Source organism: Doryrhamphus excisus, linkage group LG21, assembly GCF_037039965.1.
Source record: "Doryrhamphus excisus strain RoL-2023G ecotype Guam linkage group LG21, RoL_Dexc_Guam_v1.1, whole genome shotgun sequence".
Lineage (NCBI taxonomy): Eukaryota > Metazoa > Chordata > Actinopteri > Syngnathiformes > Syngnathidae > Doryrhamphus > Doryrhamphus excisus.
The window spans coordinates 11,925,880-11,945,338 of record NC_136377.1 but is presented as its reverse complement, the minus strand read 5'-3'; the positions used below and the strand labels follow the sequence as shown (position 1 = coordinate 11,945,338).

The 19,459-nt window shown below is 40.8% G+C and overlaps 3 protein-coding genes across 4 annotated transcripts; 1 reads left to right on the top strand and 2 right to left on the bottom strand.

Moving 5' to 3' along the window:
* Window positions 1-1,419: 1,419 nt before the first annotated feature.
* On the bottom strand, window positions 1,420-2,808 carry LOC144894599 (general transcription factor II-I repeat domain-containing protein 2A-like). The gene is made up of 2 exons (XM_078787948.1): window positions 2,064-2,808; window positions 1,420-1,994 (listed from the first exon to the last, which is right to left on the bottom strand). The coding sequence occupies exons 1-2, from the start codon at window positions 2,806-2,808 to the stop codon at window positions 1,420-1,422; spliced, it is 1,320 nt and encodes a 439-aa protein (XP_078644074.1).
* Window positions 2,809-3,825: 1,017 nt separating this feature from the next.
* On the bottom strand, window positions 3,826-10,296 carry chmp1b (charged multivesicular body protein 1B). Its single transcript, XM_058086486.2, has 8 exons — window positions 10,132-10,296; window positions 8,448-8,545; window positions 8,195-8,341; window positions 7,331-7,399; window positions 5,445-5,552; window positions 5,336-5,379; window positions 5,186-5,258; window positions 3,826-4,405 (listed from the first exon to the last, which is right to left on the bottom strand). Exons 1-8 carry the CDS (start codon window positions 10,136-10,138, stop codon window positions 4,361-4,363), a joined length of 591 nt encoding a protein of 196 aa, XP_057942469.1. The 5' UTR covers window positions 10,139-10,296; the 3' UTR covers window positions 3,826-4,360.
* A 61-nt stretch (window positions 10,297-10,357) lies between these two features.
* Window positions 10,358-18,063, top strand: LOC131137975 (terminal nucleotidyltransferase 5C-like). Of its 2 annotated transcripts, none has more exons than XM_058086484.2 (2): window positions 10,358-10,879; window positions 13,028-18,063. In XM_058086484.2, the coding sequence occupies exon 2, from the start codon at window positions 13,034-13,036 to the stop codon at window positions 15,023-15,025; it is 1,992 nt and encodes a 663-aa protein (XP_057942467.2). In that variant the 5' UTR covers window positions 10,358-10,879; window positions 13,028-13,033; the 3' UTR covers window positions 15,026-18,063. The 2 variants fall into 2 exon arrangements, with proteins under 2 accessions (XP_057942467.2, XP_078643812.1); XM_078787686.1 differs by lacking the exon at window positions 10,358-10,879 and adding an exon at window positions 11,578-11,742.
* Window positions 18,064-19,459: the final 1,396 nt, after the last annotated feature.

The following is a 19,459-nucleotide window of genomic DNA, read 5'->3' as shown; positions in this document are numbered from 1 at the left end:
ATATGTTAATATTAAATATTTTAAACAACAATTTGAAAGCTGCCTGATGATGACGTTTCACATTTTTTTTAAACAACACATAAACGTGGTTTGAAAAAAATATATCGTTATGTACTCAACTGGAGTCGATCGTACTAATATGGGATATAAATACACACACACACACATATATATATATATATATATACAGTAAAGTCTCGTTATATCGATATTCTCGGGAGTCGGAAAAAATACCGATATAACCGGACTATCCATATATCCGATCCTGCGCCGAACTGCATTAAAAGTGGGCAATAATGCACTCGACATTGTTCTATAGTATAGAACAATGTCGAGCAGCTTAAATCAATCTTTGCTTAAGGATTTCAATACCAAAAAAGAACAACAACTGCGTTCGTGGTTATAGATTCTATACAGGCATGTGTTTGGCCAGCTATGTGGGGCGGGTTGAGCATGACCTGTGAACCAGGAAGTGCGGGAATCGGTGTGTGTGCTGCGCTCTGGTGGTGGGAGTGTGAAAAATAAAGTTGACTGGAAGCAGCCGTTCGCCGTGTTCTTTTTTGGTATTGAAATCCTTAAACAAAGATTGATTTAAGCTGCTTTTGTATCGATATAAGCAGACCAAATTGGCTGGCGGGAGATGAAAATGGCATCGTAGTAACCGGATTATCATAATAACCGGGTATCGTACTAACGGAACTAATTATATCATAAAAGACTAGAAATTTGCCGGGAAATGAAAATAGGATCGTAATAAGTAGTAATTCGTTATAACCGATATCGATATAACGATACTTTACTGCAGGGGTCACCAACCTTTTTGAAACTGAGAGCTACTTCACGGTTACTGAATCATACGAAGGGCTACCAGTTTGATACGCTCTTCTGAAATAACAAATTTGCTCAGTTTGCCTTTAGTTATACATTATTTATAATGATTAGTAATACTCACCTATGTAAAGACACTGATCATGTTAATGATTTCTAACAATGATTATCAAAAATGACAACAAGGTGGGAAACAGATATCAATATTCAACACTTTATCTCTATTAATCACAGTATTTGTTACATTTTCAGATGATCACTTACATCACTACATTTTAGCAAAAAATATCCCATTTGCACAAGCCACTGACATGCCCTGTTAACAAATCATGAACTATGTTGCAACATGTTTCAAAAAGTTAACAATTATGTAATGTTAAACAAAATCAACTTACATATTTTTAAATATGTAATACATTTTTTATTTCACATTTTGAACTAGTGGCCAAGTCTGTGTTATGTTTAACAAAATTATAACTTTTAAATGTCATGAACACACTTTTAAATTGAACACAATTCTTCAATATTTTAATTCAACTTTGCCATGGCACTACCATGTTGTCACTGACTACATCTGGTATCCGTCCTTGGTTAGTGGGAAGACTGGCATTGCATGCTGTTCACCAGTGTGTTGTAATCTGGTGTGTAACTTGACACTGCAACTGTGAGTGAGTCTCTCAGATGTGCATCAGTGAGGCGTGTTCTGTGTTTGTTTTTGATGAAGTTCATGTCAGAAAATGCTGATTCACAGAGATAGGTTGAGCCAAACAGGCTGGCAACCTTCATGGCTGCTGTGCATACTCCACTGTACTTCTCTGTGTCAACAAGGCGCCAAAAGTTTGGTGCAGCCTGGTAGGCTTTGAGATGGAGATCATTTTGCAATGTTATAATTTCAATCTCCACCTGTCCAGCATCCAAGTTGAACGTTGCACTTAACTGCTCAGCAAAGCATGCTGTGTCCCCATTCATGAAAGGGTTGGAAATGAAGAACACACATGGTTCAAGCTGATGAAGGTCACAAAACCTATTCTCAAACTCTTGCCCAAGTCTGTTTATTACTTCAATGTACTTTTCTGCCACTTTTTCAAATGTCTCAGATGCAGAAGCATTGTCTTTCAGCACTGACTGCACAGAGGGAAAGTGCAGAACTTTTTTTCTCTGTAAATCTGCAGAGAATGCATTCATTTTGGCTTTAAATGCATTTAAAGCACTTATCATATCGACAACAGTCTTACCTTTGCCTTGCAGCTGGCAGTTCAGGAGGTTTAGTTTCCCAGTAATGTCCACCAAAAATGCAAGGTCAAGTGTCCACTCTGTGTCCTCTAGCAGTGAGACATCTTCGCCTTTGGACTGCATGAACTCTTTGATTTCACGCAAAAGAGACAAAAAACGATGCAAAACTCGTCCTCTGCTGAGCCATCTGATTTCTGTGTGTAGCAGTAGGTCCCCATATTCTGCTGACATCTCCTCTAATAGTACCTTGAAAATCCTGTGCTGCTTTGCTTTGGAGCGGATGTTGTTTATGATTTTCACAACGAGAGTCATCACGTGCCCAAAGCCGATCACTTTCGCACACAACGCCTGCTGGTGAATGATGCAATGGTAATGCAGAAATTTGGGGAAGTCTGGGTCACGTTTACAGTGAGCGATGAAACCTGTCTGTCGGCCGACCATAGCAGGAGCCCCGTCTGTTGTCACCGCTACCAGCTTTTCCAATGGCACCTTTTTCTGCACGAAAAACTCCTTCACCGTGTTATAAATGTCAACTCCTCTCGTAGTTGTCTTTAAGGGCAGTAGTGTCAGGAGTTCTTCTTTTGTGGAGAAATCATTAAACACCATCCGGATAAAAACCAATAACTGCGCTGTACTGCTGCTGTCCACGGACTCATCGCACTGGAGGCTAAACCACTTGCACTTCGCCAGATCCTGCTCCAACTGATCGACCAAGTTACTGGACATAGCTGATACTCGTCTTGCCATCGTAGATGCCCCCAGTTGGACGTCGGAAAGAGTGGAGATTAGGTCGCTTCCATTTTTCTCGTCTTTAAATACAGTGTTAGCAATTAATAACATCGCTTCTTTGACAACTTCTCCATCTGTAAATGCCTTTTTTTTCTTGATCAGAAAATGTGTAGCTCTAAACGAGGCTTCGGTTGCTTTTTGTGAGTTTTTGGCCGGCCTCGTAAAAAAAGACTGTTGCTTACCCAGAGCGGTCTTTAGCTCACGGGCTTTTTCTGCCCGTAGGGCGCTTGCAGGTGGATATTTATCATGGTAGCTTTTGTGACACGTATTGAAATGTCTCTCCACATTGTGCCGTTTTGCTGTCGCCACGGTCGTCCCGCAAATCAGACACACGCAGGTTTCTTTTACAGTCGTAAAAAAGAACTCCTCTTCCCATTCACTGTGAAAGAGATACGTTTTCTTTCTTTTTTCTGCCATGTTTTTGGGGTACGAAAGTGCATACAGCGCCCGCTAGCTTACTCTCCACATCCCACAAGCTCTACTTTACTGCCCATAGGTAAATATTGTGCGCGTTAACCTTAAAGTATTTTTAAGATAGTATTTTTTAAATCTATATACATACAAGTGTGATTAAAAAAATAATAGCAACAGAACAAAATTAATTTTTAGACGCAGCTCTCTATGAGATGTGCTATTTTTGGAAACGGCCCGCGGGCGACTCATGTGGTCCTTGCGGGCGACCGGGTGCCCGCGGGCACCGTGTTGGTGACACCTGCTTTACTGTATATAGTTATAGAGGTACAAAATATGTGTTTAGCACACACATCCCATTTATTGTACTGCTTGTTCTCATAAAGGTAAGAGCCTGGGTACCATATTAATTGATAATTGTCAACATGTCATACATTCATGCATTATTAATTGTTGCCCATCCCAGCTTTCTTCATTTTCCAAAAATGGCCAAAATGGCAAATACTACCAAAAATAAGATAGCCATATGTTGAAATATTTATTGAAAAAGATGGGTCTTATAAGTATTATTATAAAAGTTTATTGTGTACATAAGTGTAACCCCTTTCCAAATGATCAGTAAATACAACATATCAACACAGTAAGGGATAGGGTCTTCAAACATACACACCAATACAGGAAGAAAAAGTTTGCTGCAATCATAAACCTACAATATGAATAAGAAAATACCTTCCCAGACCAAAGCTTCTTTAGCAGTTATAAGGCATTGGCCTATACAGTATATGGTATTATATACCACACTATTCTAAATGTATGCAAGTTGTTCAGTGTATGTGTTTTATTGTAACATCACATGAACATTTTCCACATTTCTGTTAGAATCTAAAATGTTTATCATAGAATAATTCAAAGTGATGTAAGGTTGTTATAAATTCAAAATCAAATAAGAGCCATTATCTGGAGAGAGCTTTGCCAATAATCCCATAGATTCTCATCATCAGATTTAAAGAAGAGGAAAAATATTTAGTGGAGGTAATGATTTTGGTGTATGGGCATGTCAGGGCTGTGTGGTACGGTGTCGTTCCCCTGCACTCGTCCTTTACATTTGATCTCGGAGTTTGGCCAACCTTTGAGAGAGTTCATCCTTTAGACGAGAAGAAGCAAAGGCAGTCAGTCATTGGTGGAGGAAATATGAGAAATACAAATATTTCTACTGCAGGTTTGATAGATGCACCATTTCACGAGCAGAGGTTTGGACAAAGGAACACGAGGGACACGGAATATTTTGAAAAAAAAAACCTAACTCATATTAAGAGAAAAAGTATACTATACTATATACTATATACTACTATACTACTATACTATACAAGAATAAAAACACATTGGATTAACCACATTAATCCGCGTATGAGACAACTCTGAATATAAGACAATCCCTTTTTTTCAAGACCCGTTTGTGAGAAAACTATTTTTCATTACAATAAAAAATGATCATCTCTGCTCAACAGTTGGTTGAGAACTTCACTTCATTATATCACAATTATCTTACCAAGTAAAATTAGTATAGTAACTCCTAATATAAGACAACTAGTCTACATCATCCTTTCTTATATTTGGGGACAGTATTATAAGAATAAAAGGTTGCATCTTTCATTGTTTGTGAAAATTAGATCCTCAACGGTTCATCTTAACCAAAGTATTATCATGCTCTACTGCTGAGACTTTAATTGTGTAAAATTATATATTTGTACTCTTGAGGACTAATTATAATCTTTCGTCACAATAAGACATTTTTCCCCCAGAGAAATACACCATAGTATTTTTCCCTTTCAACTTGGCATTGACCTGACATTGCCTTTGGTGGGCTTTTCTTTCCTTTCTTTTCCAACCCGTGCTCAAGTCAAAGATACTGCTGAAGCTTTACCTGCTCTGCTGAGGCCACGCTGGTACCCACTGATCCAGTCTGTCCCTGAGGGAGCTCCATGTTCAGGTCCAACCTTAACAAAAGTGCAACAAAGTAATGTCTTAAACTGATGACATCATTCGTTAGCGACTATCTCCCAAAGAGCTTTACCCTGCTTCATCAGCCATCTCATGCAGCAATGACTCCACTTGGTTCTGAAACACACGTTAGACACACAGTGCGCTTGTCTCTTAAACCAAAGGAAAAGTGTAGTGTGTACTTGTGGAGTGGTCAGTGTTGTCGAGCTGCTCATTGTGTCTTCCATCTGGGCTGTCTGGACATCCAGCGTCTCAAATTGGTGCTCAAACTTGTCCATGAGAGCAGAAATCTGCACAAAACAAATAATATTTTTACTGCTTACTCAAAAAAAAATGTTGTTTTTTTTTTGCCTTCCTCACATTTCTTCTTTTTGCATTTTAAAGCTCTACCGCAAACCTCTTTAAGATCACAAACTGCAAAATGGAAATTCTGGCCATTTTTCAGCTGATCTTAACATTTTGATCAGGAGTGTATCTCCAAACACCTCTCAACCTCAACTGCATGACCGTGAGGTATATTCACAGGCACGCTGATCATCACAGCATCTTTATTATGCGTGTATGTGTGGTCTAAAATGAAAAGCAATAAGCGGATATTCTTATCACTCATTTCGTAACTTACTGCGGAATTATAATTTGCTGGACTTAAGTATGCTAGACAATCCCATAAAATACACTCAAAATGTGAATTCAACTTAGTACAGGGGTGGGCAAACTACGGCCCGGGGGCCACATCCGGCCCGCCAAGTGTTTGAATACGGCCCGCCCAACTCAACATACAACCTGGCATCATGGCCTGAGCCAACCTTTTGATGGTTTTATCAATTTCGTTTTTTGACATGGTCTGTTGTTTACAAAGTGCTCCTGAAAAAAGGGACACAAGCACATAATAATAATAATAATAATAATAATTAATATTATTATTAGATTATTATAATTATTATTAGAAGTATTATGATTATTATAATTATTATATTAATGCTCATTATTATATTAATTATATATAATATTATTGTTATATTTGCGTATTTTACATAATAATATAATAATTATTATTTTAATTTTATTGTAATTATTTTAATATTTTATTATTTTTCAAATATTTAAATATAAATATAAAATAATAAATAATAATAGCAGATTGCATGACAATTTTACAGATACAATAATACCAGGTGGACTGTTACGTGTAAAATATATAGTCTGCCCCCCCCCGTAAATTTTGTCATATCAATGCGGCCCGCGAGTCAAAAAGTTTGCCCACCCCTGACTTAGTATGTGGTGGCTTTGAACGCATGCCTTCATTGCTCATAACAACAGTTTAAGCGTGACTGAAATGTTAGATTATTATAAAAGACATCTGTGTTAGGCAAATACAAATAAAAGACTAGCAGCATTTGAGTCTCCTGCCATTAAGATGTTGATTGTGTCATGCCTGTCTCTTGTTGAGCCTTACAAAGTGTTTGCCTGTATGTGTTAGCAATTTAAGTGGCTTGTATATGTTAGTTGTGTATTAAATCGTCAAATTTGCAGATGTTCAAAATTGCCAATGCGAATCGCTGGCGCATATACGGAGTTGTCAGTGTAAATTAGCATCAAATTAACATCCATGCATCCATTTTCTATGCCACTTATCCTCACTAGGCTCGCAGGTATGCTGGAGCCTATCCCAGCTGTCTTTGGGAAAGAGGCGGGGTACACCCTGGACTGGTCGCCAGCCAATCACAGGACACATATAGACAAACAACCATCCACACGCACATTAACCTAGCATGTTTTTGGAATGTGGGAGGAAACCGGAGTACACGTAGAAAACCCACGCACGAGGAGAACATGCAAACTCCACACAGAGATGCCCAACCGGAGAATCGATCTCCCAATCATCTGAATGTGTGGCTAACAAATGTTAGCAGGAGGAGAAAACCTTTTCATCAGACACTTTTTCTTGAAATCATCTGGGTTTGTGGATAAACGCTCGTTCCTGAATAGTTCAGCGTGTAGGTGCTGGGGCACTGCGTTATTTTGGACTCAAATACAAATTCAAAAGATATCATGAAAAAGTTTTTACCTTCTCCAGATTCATGGACTTCAGTGTAACATCCATGCCTTTCACCACTCCAGCCATAGATTTTGTCACCTGAGAAACAGCACATGGTTACCACAGCGTAACAGACAATTGTATATATAAAACATCCCCAATTTTGAAGACATTTTATGAATTTTATGAACGTATCAATTGCTTAACTTATTTTTTTCCTTGTAGAATTGTTATAATATTAGATCATTGCCTGTAGTTAATAAAGGCTTTATGATGAACAGATTATTTCCACAGAATCAAATGGGAAAATGGTTTGGTTGGTTGACCATGGTACTAGGGCAAGGGTGGGCAAACTACGGTCCGTGGGTCACATCAGGCCCCCCTATCATCTTCATCCGGCCCACCGGGCACACAAAGTAACCTACCCACTGCACCATGTGGGCATACAAATAAATATCTATGCCCAGCTTGTGGCACTCTCCCAACATTTTGCAAAGTTTGTTGCATTTTGCTTGATTGAAAAAATTGTTGAGGTAAACAAAGAGGAGCTAACATACTCTTGATATCCAATGTTTTATTGTTCATATTGCGGTTGCAGCTGGACTACTCAGCATGTCTTGCGGTCATTTCGAAAGTTATGTTTAAAGTTATGTGTTATGTTTGGCGCTTAGTTGTTGTGAATTACCCATGTAGTAGCACTCGTTGATTTATGTGATATGTTAAGTTGCTGTGGATATGTCGTGTTTTCGTTTTGTTGCACTGTGAGCAAGTATGTCGTTCTGTTTGATGACCGCCCATGTATAGACGGCGCCGCCGCCAAATTTTATTAACCCAGTGTGGCCCGTGAGTCAAAAAGTTTGCCCACCCGTATACTAGGGAGTATTTTTAAAGTACCTGGTTCATTGTGACTGCAGTTTGAACTCGTGCAGCCACCGCATCCACTCGAGCACTCATCCTCAAGTAGGTCACTGACTGGTTCTTTTGTCTGATGGCATTCTCGGCATGGATCCTTGCCACGTCCATGTTACCCTTCTGTATGGCCTAGAGGCACACACACACACACACACACACACACACACACACACAAAGGGCGTTTTTAATATAGTTGTCTGTAGACGACCAGTCACTGACAGGCTGGACGACATACTTTCTTGACTTTTGCCTTCTCCGCTCTCTCCTCTTTGTCACATTTCTTTGAGTTTTTCTGAAGTTCTTTGGCGGCAAACTTTAGATTGAAAAGATGCTCTGGGATGTGACGTTAAAGGAATTCCTTATAAATGAGAGCTGGTTTTCTTGAACAACTTCTGTGTAGGTAAACCAAGTGTGACTCAAGTGTGTGTAAGCTCCCAACTAAACAATGCAAACCTTGTTGAGTCCTGACACCACAGACACGGTACACCCTACTGGAAATGAAAGGTTTGGAACAATTCAAACTAAATTCCATGAACTATCGTGAATAATTGAACGAGCTAAGCTATCTGAACAAAACACCACTTCCATATCACTTTGGTCTTATAATGGACAATGCAAATTATTGTAATATATAGCAGTGATTTTCAACCACTGTGCCGCGGCACACTAGTGTGCCTTGAGAAATTGTCAGGTGTGCCATGAGGAATTGTCCAATATCACTTTTTATAATTAACATTCATTAATCATCATTTGCAAATATTATGTCAATATCCACGTATACGTGTACCCAAATATTCCAATTGCATTTGGTTTATTTGCTCAAATGGAAAGAATGTAACCTTTATAAACTAATAGTGCCAATCTGAATGAATATATAATGGGATTAACAGGGGTGGAATATTCCTTTCCCCAATCCGACTGAGGTATCTTGTAGCTGCTCAAACGGAAAGTTGTCAGGGTGCGTTTTTCTTCTTCTGTTGTTTATTGGCGGTTGGCAAGCAGCTTTGGTGTGCATTAACGCCATCTGTGGAACAGAATCAAAAACCCTTCTATACGCCATTCACAAGTCCATAAGTCAAAAGAAAATATATATCTATATAAAACATATACCGAGTTAAATTTGGTTAAATTTATCATATCGCATGTTCAGAAATGACGTAACACGCAGCTCCAGACGTTCTTCAGTTTTAAAAATGGAGGCCAGCAATCGATGGACTGATACGGAAAGTTTGTTTTTTGATCCAAACTAAATTTTGAGACTGGACAAACAAAAAACTGGCAATACGGAGTTATTCCAACAAGTGAAAGAATGACTATTCTGGTTGATTATAGCGACGCATATAGACAAGAGATTGGAATATTCCTTTCCATGTATACCATTGTTTCTGGAAAAGTCATTCGGAAAGAGGAAAAACTCCTCATGTAAACATGGCTACTGTGGAGTGTCCGTGGTGTAAAGACTGGCAGAGCAATGTAATATCGGTCCCTGTGGCAACACCTACCTTGTTCCTCCTATAGACTTAGTGATGTTTTCCAATGTAAAAAAAATGTGCCGTGGCTCAAAAAAGGTTGAAAAACACTGATATATAGTAATTACATTATTTTACAATACACCAAGGGCCTATGTAAGATGTAGGATGCGGCGCCAAAATGGCCCCCGGGCCCCACATTGGTCACCTCTGGCTAGTCATAAAGGTTTTTAAGGCCTTTACCCGTGTTGTATTCTAGCCAAAACGTCTAGAATAGTTAGAAGCTGAGGATATATGATTAAATTCGGTACAAGCATGAAGAGCTATCGACGTCTCAAAGTCTGTAAGCACAGAAACAACAGTATCGTCCATAAATATGTTCGGTTCACGAGCAGACGCTTTAACATTTCGACACAATTACGGCGGTCGGAACGTTTTTTAAAAGGATACTCTCCATGCTGGGAACTTCCGCGGTGGCTTCGGCGGTCACGTCCACGAAAAAAAAAGTCAATTACAGCTGTTTTTTGTCGGTAACAAAAAGCGTTGGCCTGTTCGAGCTTCGGTCTTCCACACTTCCTGGTGTCACACCAAAATAGGGCTGACGTCATCGTCACGTGGTGTATGTTCGTGTACACGTCACAAGGGAGCTGGTCTCTCGCCTTGCTGCAAAATGTGTACGAAACGAGGAAAAACAACAAAAGAAAAATTCAAATATTTTTTGTTGTGGGTCCGGAATGTTACGCTGACATGGTCGTGCGACAAAAGCCAAAGTTGTAGTGGAGTGGTGGGCGGGGCCAGCGGTTGATTGATGATAAGATTTACGGTGTGGATCACCGCGGGGAGAGAGGATGACTCACTCCGTCTGCTGCGATGTTCACCCCGCAACAGCTCGGCAGTGCAGCGGAGCAGCCTGACATGCTCGCTTTGCTCCACAAAACAACAAGTCAAACTTTGAGCAGTAGTTGCCTTAGCCTCAAATACACAGTTACTCGGAAGCCCGAGTGTTTACAAGTTGCTAGTTTGAGCAAGAGAGCGCGTCGTGATTTACCGTAAATTTCTTCTTGGTTGCTATGGAAACAGTGCGGCTGTGCGTCTTAGCGTTTTAACCTCTAAACCTGTTGGATATCTCAAGTGTCTTTTATTTCTTTGCATAATCTTTCTGCTTTTAATTTGACCCCAAAGCCGGTAAAAACAACAGGTAAGTTTTTTTTACATTTACCATATTACTGTACAGCAAAACCACCGAGCTACTTTTATTATAATCAAATATTTTTCAACTTTTTCTAAGCAATATAAATGAAATATTAAAGCAGATTTAGATGACAGCAGTGTTCTTCAGAAATATATAATGCCGATAATAGTACTACGTGATTGCACATTAATTAATCAAATCATTTCCATGCACTAAATGCCATTTTCTGGAATATTTGGTGTGGTTTTGGGTCGTTGAGTTCAGCTTCATTCAGCAGCTGTATGACTCATGGTGTTGTACCTATAAAAAAAATGAACCCAAGTGGCAGAGGAGAGAGGAGTCCTGCTGCAGGACCAAGCTTGTCATTCAATGTTAGAGGGTCCCCACTCACTGACACCCCCTTTTTAATATAAACATATATGTATCTACATATGACACCTACTCTTTTAGAATATATTTTAATGACTTTGTTTTGGTTTAGTAATTACAGCAGAATAAAATTGATTTAAAATAGTATCTATGTTGTGTCTAAATGTGCAGAAAAATACAAAAAAAGCTTAAAATAGGCAAACAAACAATGTAAATGGGTACCTGTACCCGACAAGCACATTAATAGGGATCAGGTTTGACCTTGTAATTAAAGTACCTAATACATTTTATTAATTCAAAACATCATGTTATTTCATGTAACACAAACACAGCAACATAAAGTCACATATTTGATTGTATGTCACATGTGATGCTGATGATGACAACAACCATCCACATCATACATAATAACCTGACGCAAACATGTATCTCACTATGTGTTTTGCATTTGAATGTTGCCTCAATAGGCCTCCCGTTTTGACATTTGCTTTGGAGAATGAGTGAGTCATCACACAACAACATCCCCCCCCCCTCTTTAAAATGCAATGTTCTCGCATAATAAGCACATCATTATCCATACGATGCAGTCAAGTGTGGGATTAGAAATGCTTACATTCATCACTGCCACTTGAGGGGAGAAGCGGCAAGCATCGAATACACTGACAAATGTTTAAGAGAAGTCACCCTTGTTTAAAGGAGAGGCTGTATAGCGGTCTTATTGTCATATAAACAAGTCATGTTTTCTTTTCTGGCATGTACGCATTAGAGTCCATATTATTATATTATCCTCATTAGGGTCGTGGGTATGCTGGAGCCTATCCCAGCTGTCTTTGGATGAGAGGCGGGGTACACCCTAGACTGGTCGCCAGCCAATCACAACCATTCACACTCACATTCATACCTATGGACAATTTGGAGTCGCCAATTAACCTAGCATGTTTTTGGAATGTGTGAGGAAAAAAATGTATAAAGACAGATGGACTCATGTAGTGTTATGAATAACACAACAAGATGCACATCAAATTGAATGGAGCTAGTAATAATAGGACAAATAAGAAGCCATGTTGTTTATCATGCTTGAATGCATCACTGCTGTTGGAAAGTGATATACAGTAAAGTCTCGTTATATCGATATCGGTTAAAACGAATTACTACTTATTACGATACTATTTTCATTTCCCGGCAAATTTCTAGTCTTTTATGATATAATTAGCTCCGTTAGTACGATACACGGTTATTATGATAATCCGGTTACTACGATGCCCTTTTCATCTCCCGCCAGCCAATTTGGTCTGCTTATATCGATACAAAAGCAGCTTAAATCAATCTTTGCTTAAGGATTTCAATACCAAAAAAGAACACGGCGAACGGCTGCTTCCAGTCAACTTTATTTTTCACACTTCCACCACCAGAGTGCAGCACACACAGCGGAAAACACCCGTCCCTCGCGCCTACCCCTCCGGGTGGCAACACCTTCCCTATCGATAGTTCCGGGGTGAATTATGTCCCGGTAACCGGTAATCACTACAGCGTAAGTTTATTTTTATTTACTGTAGTACAAAATTTATTGTAGTACAAAAGCATGCTAGATACGCAATCCATGAACTCAAGGAGAAAATTACATGCCATATCAAAGATCCGCCCACTTTTAATGCAGTTCGGCGCAGGATCGGATATATGGATAGTCCGGTTATATCGATATTTTTTCCGACTCCCGAGAATATTGATATAACCAGACTTTACTGTAAACACATTGTACATATTATGAGACTTTTCTCTTCACAGGCAAAGATGACAGAGCCTCATACGGAGAAAAGATTCCACAACTTGACCCTGGAGCAACTCCAGGCTCTGGACAAAGTCCTGACCGAGGTCATTCCCATCCACGGCCGCGGGAATTTCCCGACATTGCAGGTGAGAGCCAAAGACATCATCCGTGTGGTGAAGGATGGACTTGTAGAACGAAAAATCCAGGTTAAAGACATACGCCTCAATGGAGCGACCGCCAGCCACGTCCTGGTCAGGGACAGCGGCCTGGGAGTCCGAGATTTAGACATCATTTTTGGAGTGGACTTACCGAGACAGGAGGACTTCCAAGTGATTAAGGAGGTGGTGCTGGGAAGCCTGAGAGACCTTCTCCCATGTGGAGTGAACAGACGCAAGATCACCGGCCTCACCATGAAAGAAGCGTACGTGCAAAAGATGGTGAAAGTTGTGACGGAGCAGGACAGATGGAGCCTCATCTCTCTGTCCAACAACAGAACCAAAACAGTCGGGCTGAGATTTGTTAGTGCGCTTCGCAGGCAGTTTGAATTCAGCGTGGACTCCTTCCAGATCATTCTGGATCGCATGCTGGAGTCTTACTGGGAGACCGACAGGAGACGAGGGGCCAATTTATCCTCGGATGCTCAGAATTTGGGCAACAATGACGAAAACGAGGGAGGAACTGGAGACGGAGAGCAAGTGGACTCAAAGATGGCATCCTGTGGAGAGACACCACATAGGCATGAAGATGTTACGGAGGAGGAGTCTCCTCATGCAGAGGTGGAGAAATGTGAGGCACACAAGGATGACTTGAATCAGCAAGAGCAGGAAGTGGACGTTCATTCCAAGGAGGACATTGTTTTTGATCATTGTGAGGACAAAGTACAGTTTTGCAAAGATGATCCTTTGGTCTCACCTCAACCCCCCTCAGATGCCAAGAGTGCATGTGTAAAGCTGCAGGTTCAAGATGAGACCTCTCAATCGCACGTCTCCATCACGGCGCTCCTCAGGAGGTCATCCACACAGGATTGTCTCCAGGTAGCCGCCTCCATCCAGCAAGAGTCCAATCTTCAGTTTTCATCTCCTCCCCCTGCAAAAAAGACCTGCAGCACCTCACAGGACGTTGTTCCCGACTACTGCCCCTCACCTAAACTACAACGAAAAATGTCACGTAAGATGATTTGTACCCCTGAAAAATGGTCGTTACTGACCGAGGTGTCTGATATGACCACTCACATGTTCACGCCCATTGAGATACCTTCTCAGCTGAAGCCTCCTGTGCAAGAAGTTCATAAAGAAAGTTCCTCACAGGAGAGCGTAGCTCACCCTGAGACAAATCAAAGTGCTGAGCCAACTGTGAAGCCGAAACATCCCAAGAAACCTCCAGATGGCAACGCTACACAAGAGGAGCATGTAGAAGCTCCTCCATTAAGCTCCTGGGAGTCCACCCTGGCTGTGGAGGCAGAGTGCATGTATGGAGACTTTGAGCAGGCCATGGAGCACCTCCGCCACCGCCTCATCGCGACTCACAACCCCGAGGAGATCCGAGGCGGAGGCCTGCTGAAATACAGCGACCTCCTGGTGAGGAACTTCCGTCCGGCCAGTGAGACAGAGATCAAGTCCTTGGAGAGGTACATGTGCTCACGCTTCTTCATCGACTTCCCCGACGTGAGTGAACAGCAGCGCAAGATCAAGGCATACCTGCAGTGTCACTTCACAGGCAGCGAGGAGAGCAGCAGGTACGACTACCTGATGACGCTGCGGCGCATCATCGACGAAAGCACCGTGTGCCTGATGGGTCACGAGAGGCGGCAGACGCTCAACATGATCACCGTCCTGGCTCTGAAGGTGCTGGGGGAGCAGAACGCCATCCCCAACGCCGCCAACGTCACGTGTTTCTATCAGCCCGCGCCGTATGTGAGCGAGCCCATCTACAGCAGCTACTTCGTCACGCAACCGCCGCCACTCGTCTACCACCCGTACCCGGTGCACGTGCACGTGCAGAGCGGCATGGTGTAGCCGCGGTCACGTGCCCTCAGGGAAGTGGCGAGGCGGCTTTTTTTTTTCAGCACGGGCCTGTACAGGCGCTGATTTTGACAAGAAGAGCACGACGTCCTTTCACGCTTTGACATCCTTTGGGACTGCAGAGGTCACTGAAGGTCAGGACTGATTGGGGTGTTATGGACACTTTTGGACGGGAAACGCTGACATGGACAAGTGCACGGCAGACGTTTGCATGGACTCACTAACACAGGAAATCGTTATTACTGAACAGTTGTCTATCTTACAGAGCTGGCTGGCCCATTAGGCAATATAGGTGGATGCTAAGGCCACTGTGGCCTCCAGGGGGCGCCAAAAAGGAATAAATTCACCTTCAATATAACCACTGTAATTTAAAACTAGTCATCACTATTAACTCTCAAAACATTGATTGAAATGTAAAGCCAATTACAATTACTAACACAAATTAAGTATTATAATTTGTGTGTATAGTATTAAAAATAGTTGCGTATAGGTATTTTAAATAGCTTTGGTATATACAGTAAAGTCTCGTTATATTGATATCGGTTAAATCGAATTACTACTTACTACGATAGTATTTTCATTTCCCGGCAAATTTCTAGTCTTTTATGATATAATTAGCTCCGTTAGTACGATACCCGGTTATTATGATAATCCGGTTACTAAGATGCCCTTTTCATCTCCCGCCAGCCAATTTGGTCTGCTTATATCGATACAAAAGCAGCTTAAATCAATCTTTGCTTAAGGATTTCAATACCAAAAAAGAACACGGCGAACGGCTGCTTCCAGTCAACTTTATTTTTCACACTTCCACCACCAGAGTGCAGCACACACAGCGGAAAACACCCGTCCCTCGCGCCTACCCCTCCGGGTGGCAACACCTTCCCTATCGATAGTTCCGGGGTGAATTTTGTCCCGGTAACCGGTAATCACTACAGCGTAAGTTTATTTTTATTTACTGTAGTACAAAATTTATTGTAGTACAAAAGCATGCTAGATACGCAATCCATGAACTCAAGGAGAAAATTACATGCCATATCAAAGATCCGCCCACTTTTAATGCAGTTCGGCGCAGGATCAGATATATGGATAGTCCGGTTATATCGGTATTTTTTCCGACTCCCGAGAATATCGATATAACGAGACTTTACTGTAGTAGTTATTTCATTTAGTTTTTGTAACTCGTCATTGAGTAGTGTATATGTTATTGTGTGCAAACTGTGGTTAAATTAGTTGATGTTGATTGTTGTATTTGGAATTTATTATTAGCATTTCTTCCCTTTATTTACATGATTTTTTATTTTGTGTTAAGGATATTTATGCTGTTTTTCATTTATTTGTCATTTGCATGACATTTGCTTGACACGGTCAACATGGTAAAAACAATGCCATTCGCAAACATATATAAATTTCAGTTGGGGGAGGGGGGGTCCAATGTAAAATGGGACTGGCCAGCTCTTATCGTATCATTAATAATCAGATTGGATCTTGGCATGTTGCATCGCACAAACATCCATATGTGTGTAAATGTGGCTTTCTAAGCCCGTTGTGAACCAATTAAACCTTGACTGTGCGTACATATAACATTTCTATTCTGGTTGGCTGAGACAAGTCACATGGGGAACAACATTCAATGACTAACTATCCTCACAAAATCCATGTTTTCACCATTAAACCCACGGAACGATGCCTGCATTCATTCGTTCTTGGGTGGTAAAGTGGATAATAATCAACTGTGTATAGCATGAGAGGTGTTTTGTTATGCTGCATAACAAATATAGCCACTTTAGCGATTACCTGAATGGCAAATTGTAAACCAGGAGTAATGAATAGAGAAAGAAATCAATGTAGGAGGTCACTTTGCAACAATGTGATTAAGTTGGTGTTTGTTGTAGTGGAGTTTGTGAGTGAGTGCCAATAAATGTTATGGCACATTTCAATTATTCAAGTCTGTGTGTGTGTGTGTATGATGTGCTTTAATAATGTACACACTCACGGGCCACAACATTAGGTATACCTCTAAACGCATGCTGGATTGCACGTCAAGTAACCAAGAAGAACGTCTGTAAAATCTTATACAGTAAAGTCTCGTTATATCGATATCGGTTATAACGAATTACTACTTATTACGATACTATTTTCATTTCCCGGCAAATTTCTAGTCTTTTATGATATAATTAGCTCCGTTAGTACGATACCCGGTTATTATGATAATCCGGTTACTATGATGCCCTTTTCATCTCCCGCCAGCCAATTTGGTCTGCTTATATCGATACAAAAGCAGCTTAAATCAATCTTTGCTTAAGGATTTCAATACCAAAAAAGAACACGGCGAACGGCTGCTTCCAGTCAACTTTATTTTTCACACTTCCACCACCAGAGTGCAGCACACACAGCGGAAAACACCCGTCCCTCGCGCCTACCCCGCCGGGTGGCAACACCTTCCCTATCGATAGTTCCGGGGTGAATTATGTCCCGGTAACCGGGAAATACTACAGCGTAAGTTTATTTTTATTTACTGTAGTACAAAATGTATTGTAGTACAAAAGCATGCTAGATACGCAATCCATGAACTCAAGGAGAAAATGACATGCCATATCAAAGATCCGCCCACTTTTAATGCAGTTCGGCGCAGGATCGGATATATGGATAGTCCGGTTATATCGATATTTTTTCCGACTCCCGAGAATATCGATATAACGAGACTTTACTGTAATCTCATGGAATTGTGTCAGTGCTTCTAATGTTGTGGTTGCTGAGTGTATGAATACGCGTTATTTAAAAAAAAAACAAAAAACAAGCACAGGTTGTTCACACTTTGTGTAAGACTGAAGCACAATTGACTTGCACATACATGAGATAGCTGTTGTTGATTACAAAAGTTGTCATGCTCGTGATGCTCAGATGCGATATTGAAGTAATAATGTGTGCAATAGTGCATCAAATATGTGTTTTTTCCCCGTGATACTCAAGAAATTGATGTGTAGTACTGCTGTGACAATGTATTGCAATGTTGACTATGCTGTGGAAGTACAATAGTAAAAGTAATACACAACTCCTCTTTTTCTGGTGTCTTCTCTTGAACTGGGAAGGTAATAGGATGACACCCGGATTGTTAACCTGAGGAGGGGAGAGGTAGAACGTGGTGTTGTCGATGTTGAGGGAGAAACTGTCATGTGTGGATAGTGTGGATTCGGAACCAACCAGAAGGATTTTCAGTTTCTTCACAGATGAGTTGGAGGAAATTTGAGATGAAGCAAGGTTGGATTTCAGTTCAGCGGGTGGTGAGGGGATCAGACTTGGTTTGCTAGAGAGGTAGAGCTTTGAAAATTGATGGAATTATGGAAAATATTGCCGAGAAGGAGAAGAGAGAGGTAGAGGATGAAAAAAAAGAGGTGTCAGAAGACAGAGCCTTGATGTACGCCTAACGTTCCAAGTGAGGACAGGGATCTGTGGGACTGATTAGAATATAAATTATATATGATCATTAGGGAGTTAGTATTATAATTGAAAGTTTATTATCAAGTACCGCAGTTTAGCATCAATGTCAGTGCTTTGCTTATCTAGTCAACTGTCAACTCTAATTGTTACTCCATCCTTTTATAGTATGAATAGGAATGCATTACTTCATTGATAAAACAACTGTTAATTGCAAAGTTTAACAAAGCTGCTTCTTTTGTTGCATGTCCTGGACATCCTAAAGTAAGCTTGTAGAAATATGACCTGGATAGATTCATGTGGAGCCTGTAGATTGGTTATTATGTTTAAAAAAAAATATTCCATCCCTCAAAGTGACCGCTCCTCATCTGCAGTTTGGAGGCGTGGCGGAGTGGTGTGCGTCATAGCTCAACCTTGTTTGTTCCCGCTCTGACTCAGCCTGGCTTTCAGCTGCATTAATGCAGTCAGCGGAACAGTCGGATAGATGGTAGAGTCCTTCGACGATTCACTTTCTGTCTTTGCCATTGAGAAAAGGGAATGAACAATGACAAAAAATATGTATAAAGTGGTGTGAAAAAGTGTTTGCCCCCCTTCTTGATTTCTTATTTTTTTGCATGTTTGTCACACTTAAATGTTTCAGATCATCAAACACACTTAATTATTCCACAATTGAACACAAATGCACTTTTAGTTTTAACCTACATGGCCTTGTGTGGAAAAGTGATTACCCCCTGTTAAAACTTAACTCTAGTTTATCACACCTCAGTTCAAGTGGAAAAGCTTTGGGACTCCAGCAAACCACAGCGAAAACACTCCTGCACGGGCCAGCAAACAAAAATTACCCCAAAAGACCCCACAACATCCAAACAACTGCTGCCCTCATTTTCCTCAGTTAAAGTCAGTGCTCATGACCGCATGGCGGAGTTCCAAGAATAAGACCACAGCTGAACAAAAAGATTATTAAAAGTTTCTCAAATCTTGATGATCCCAAAA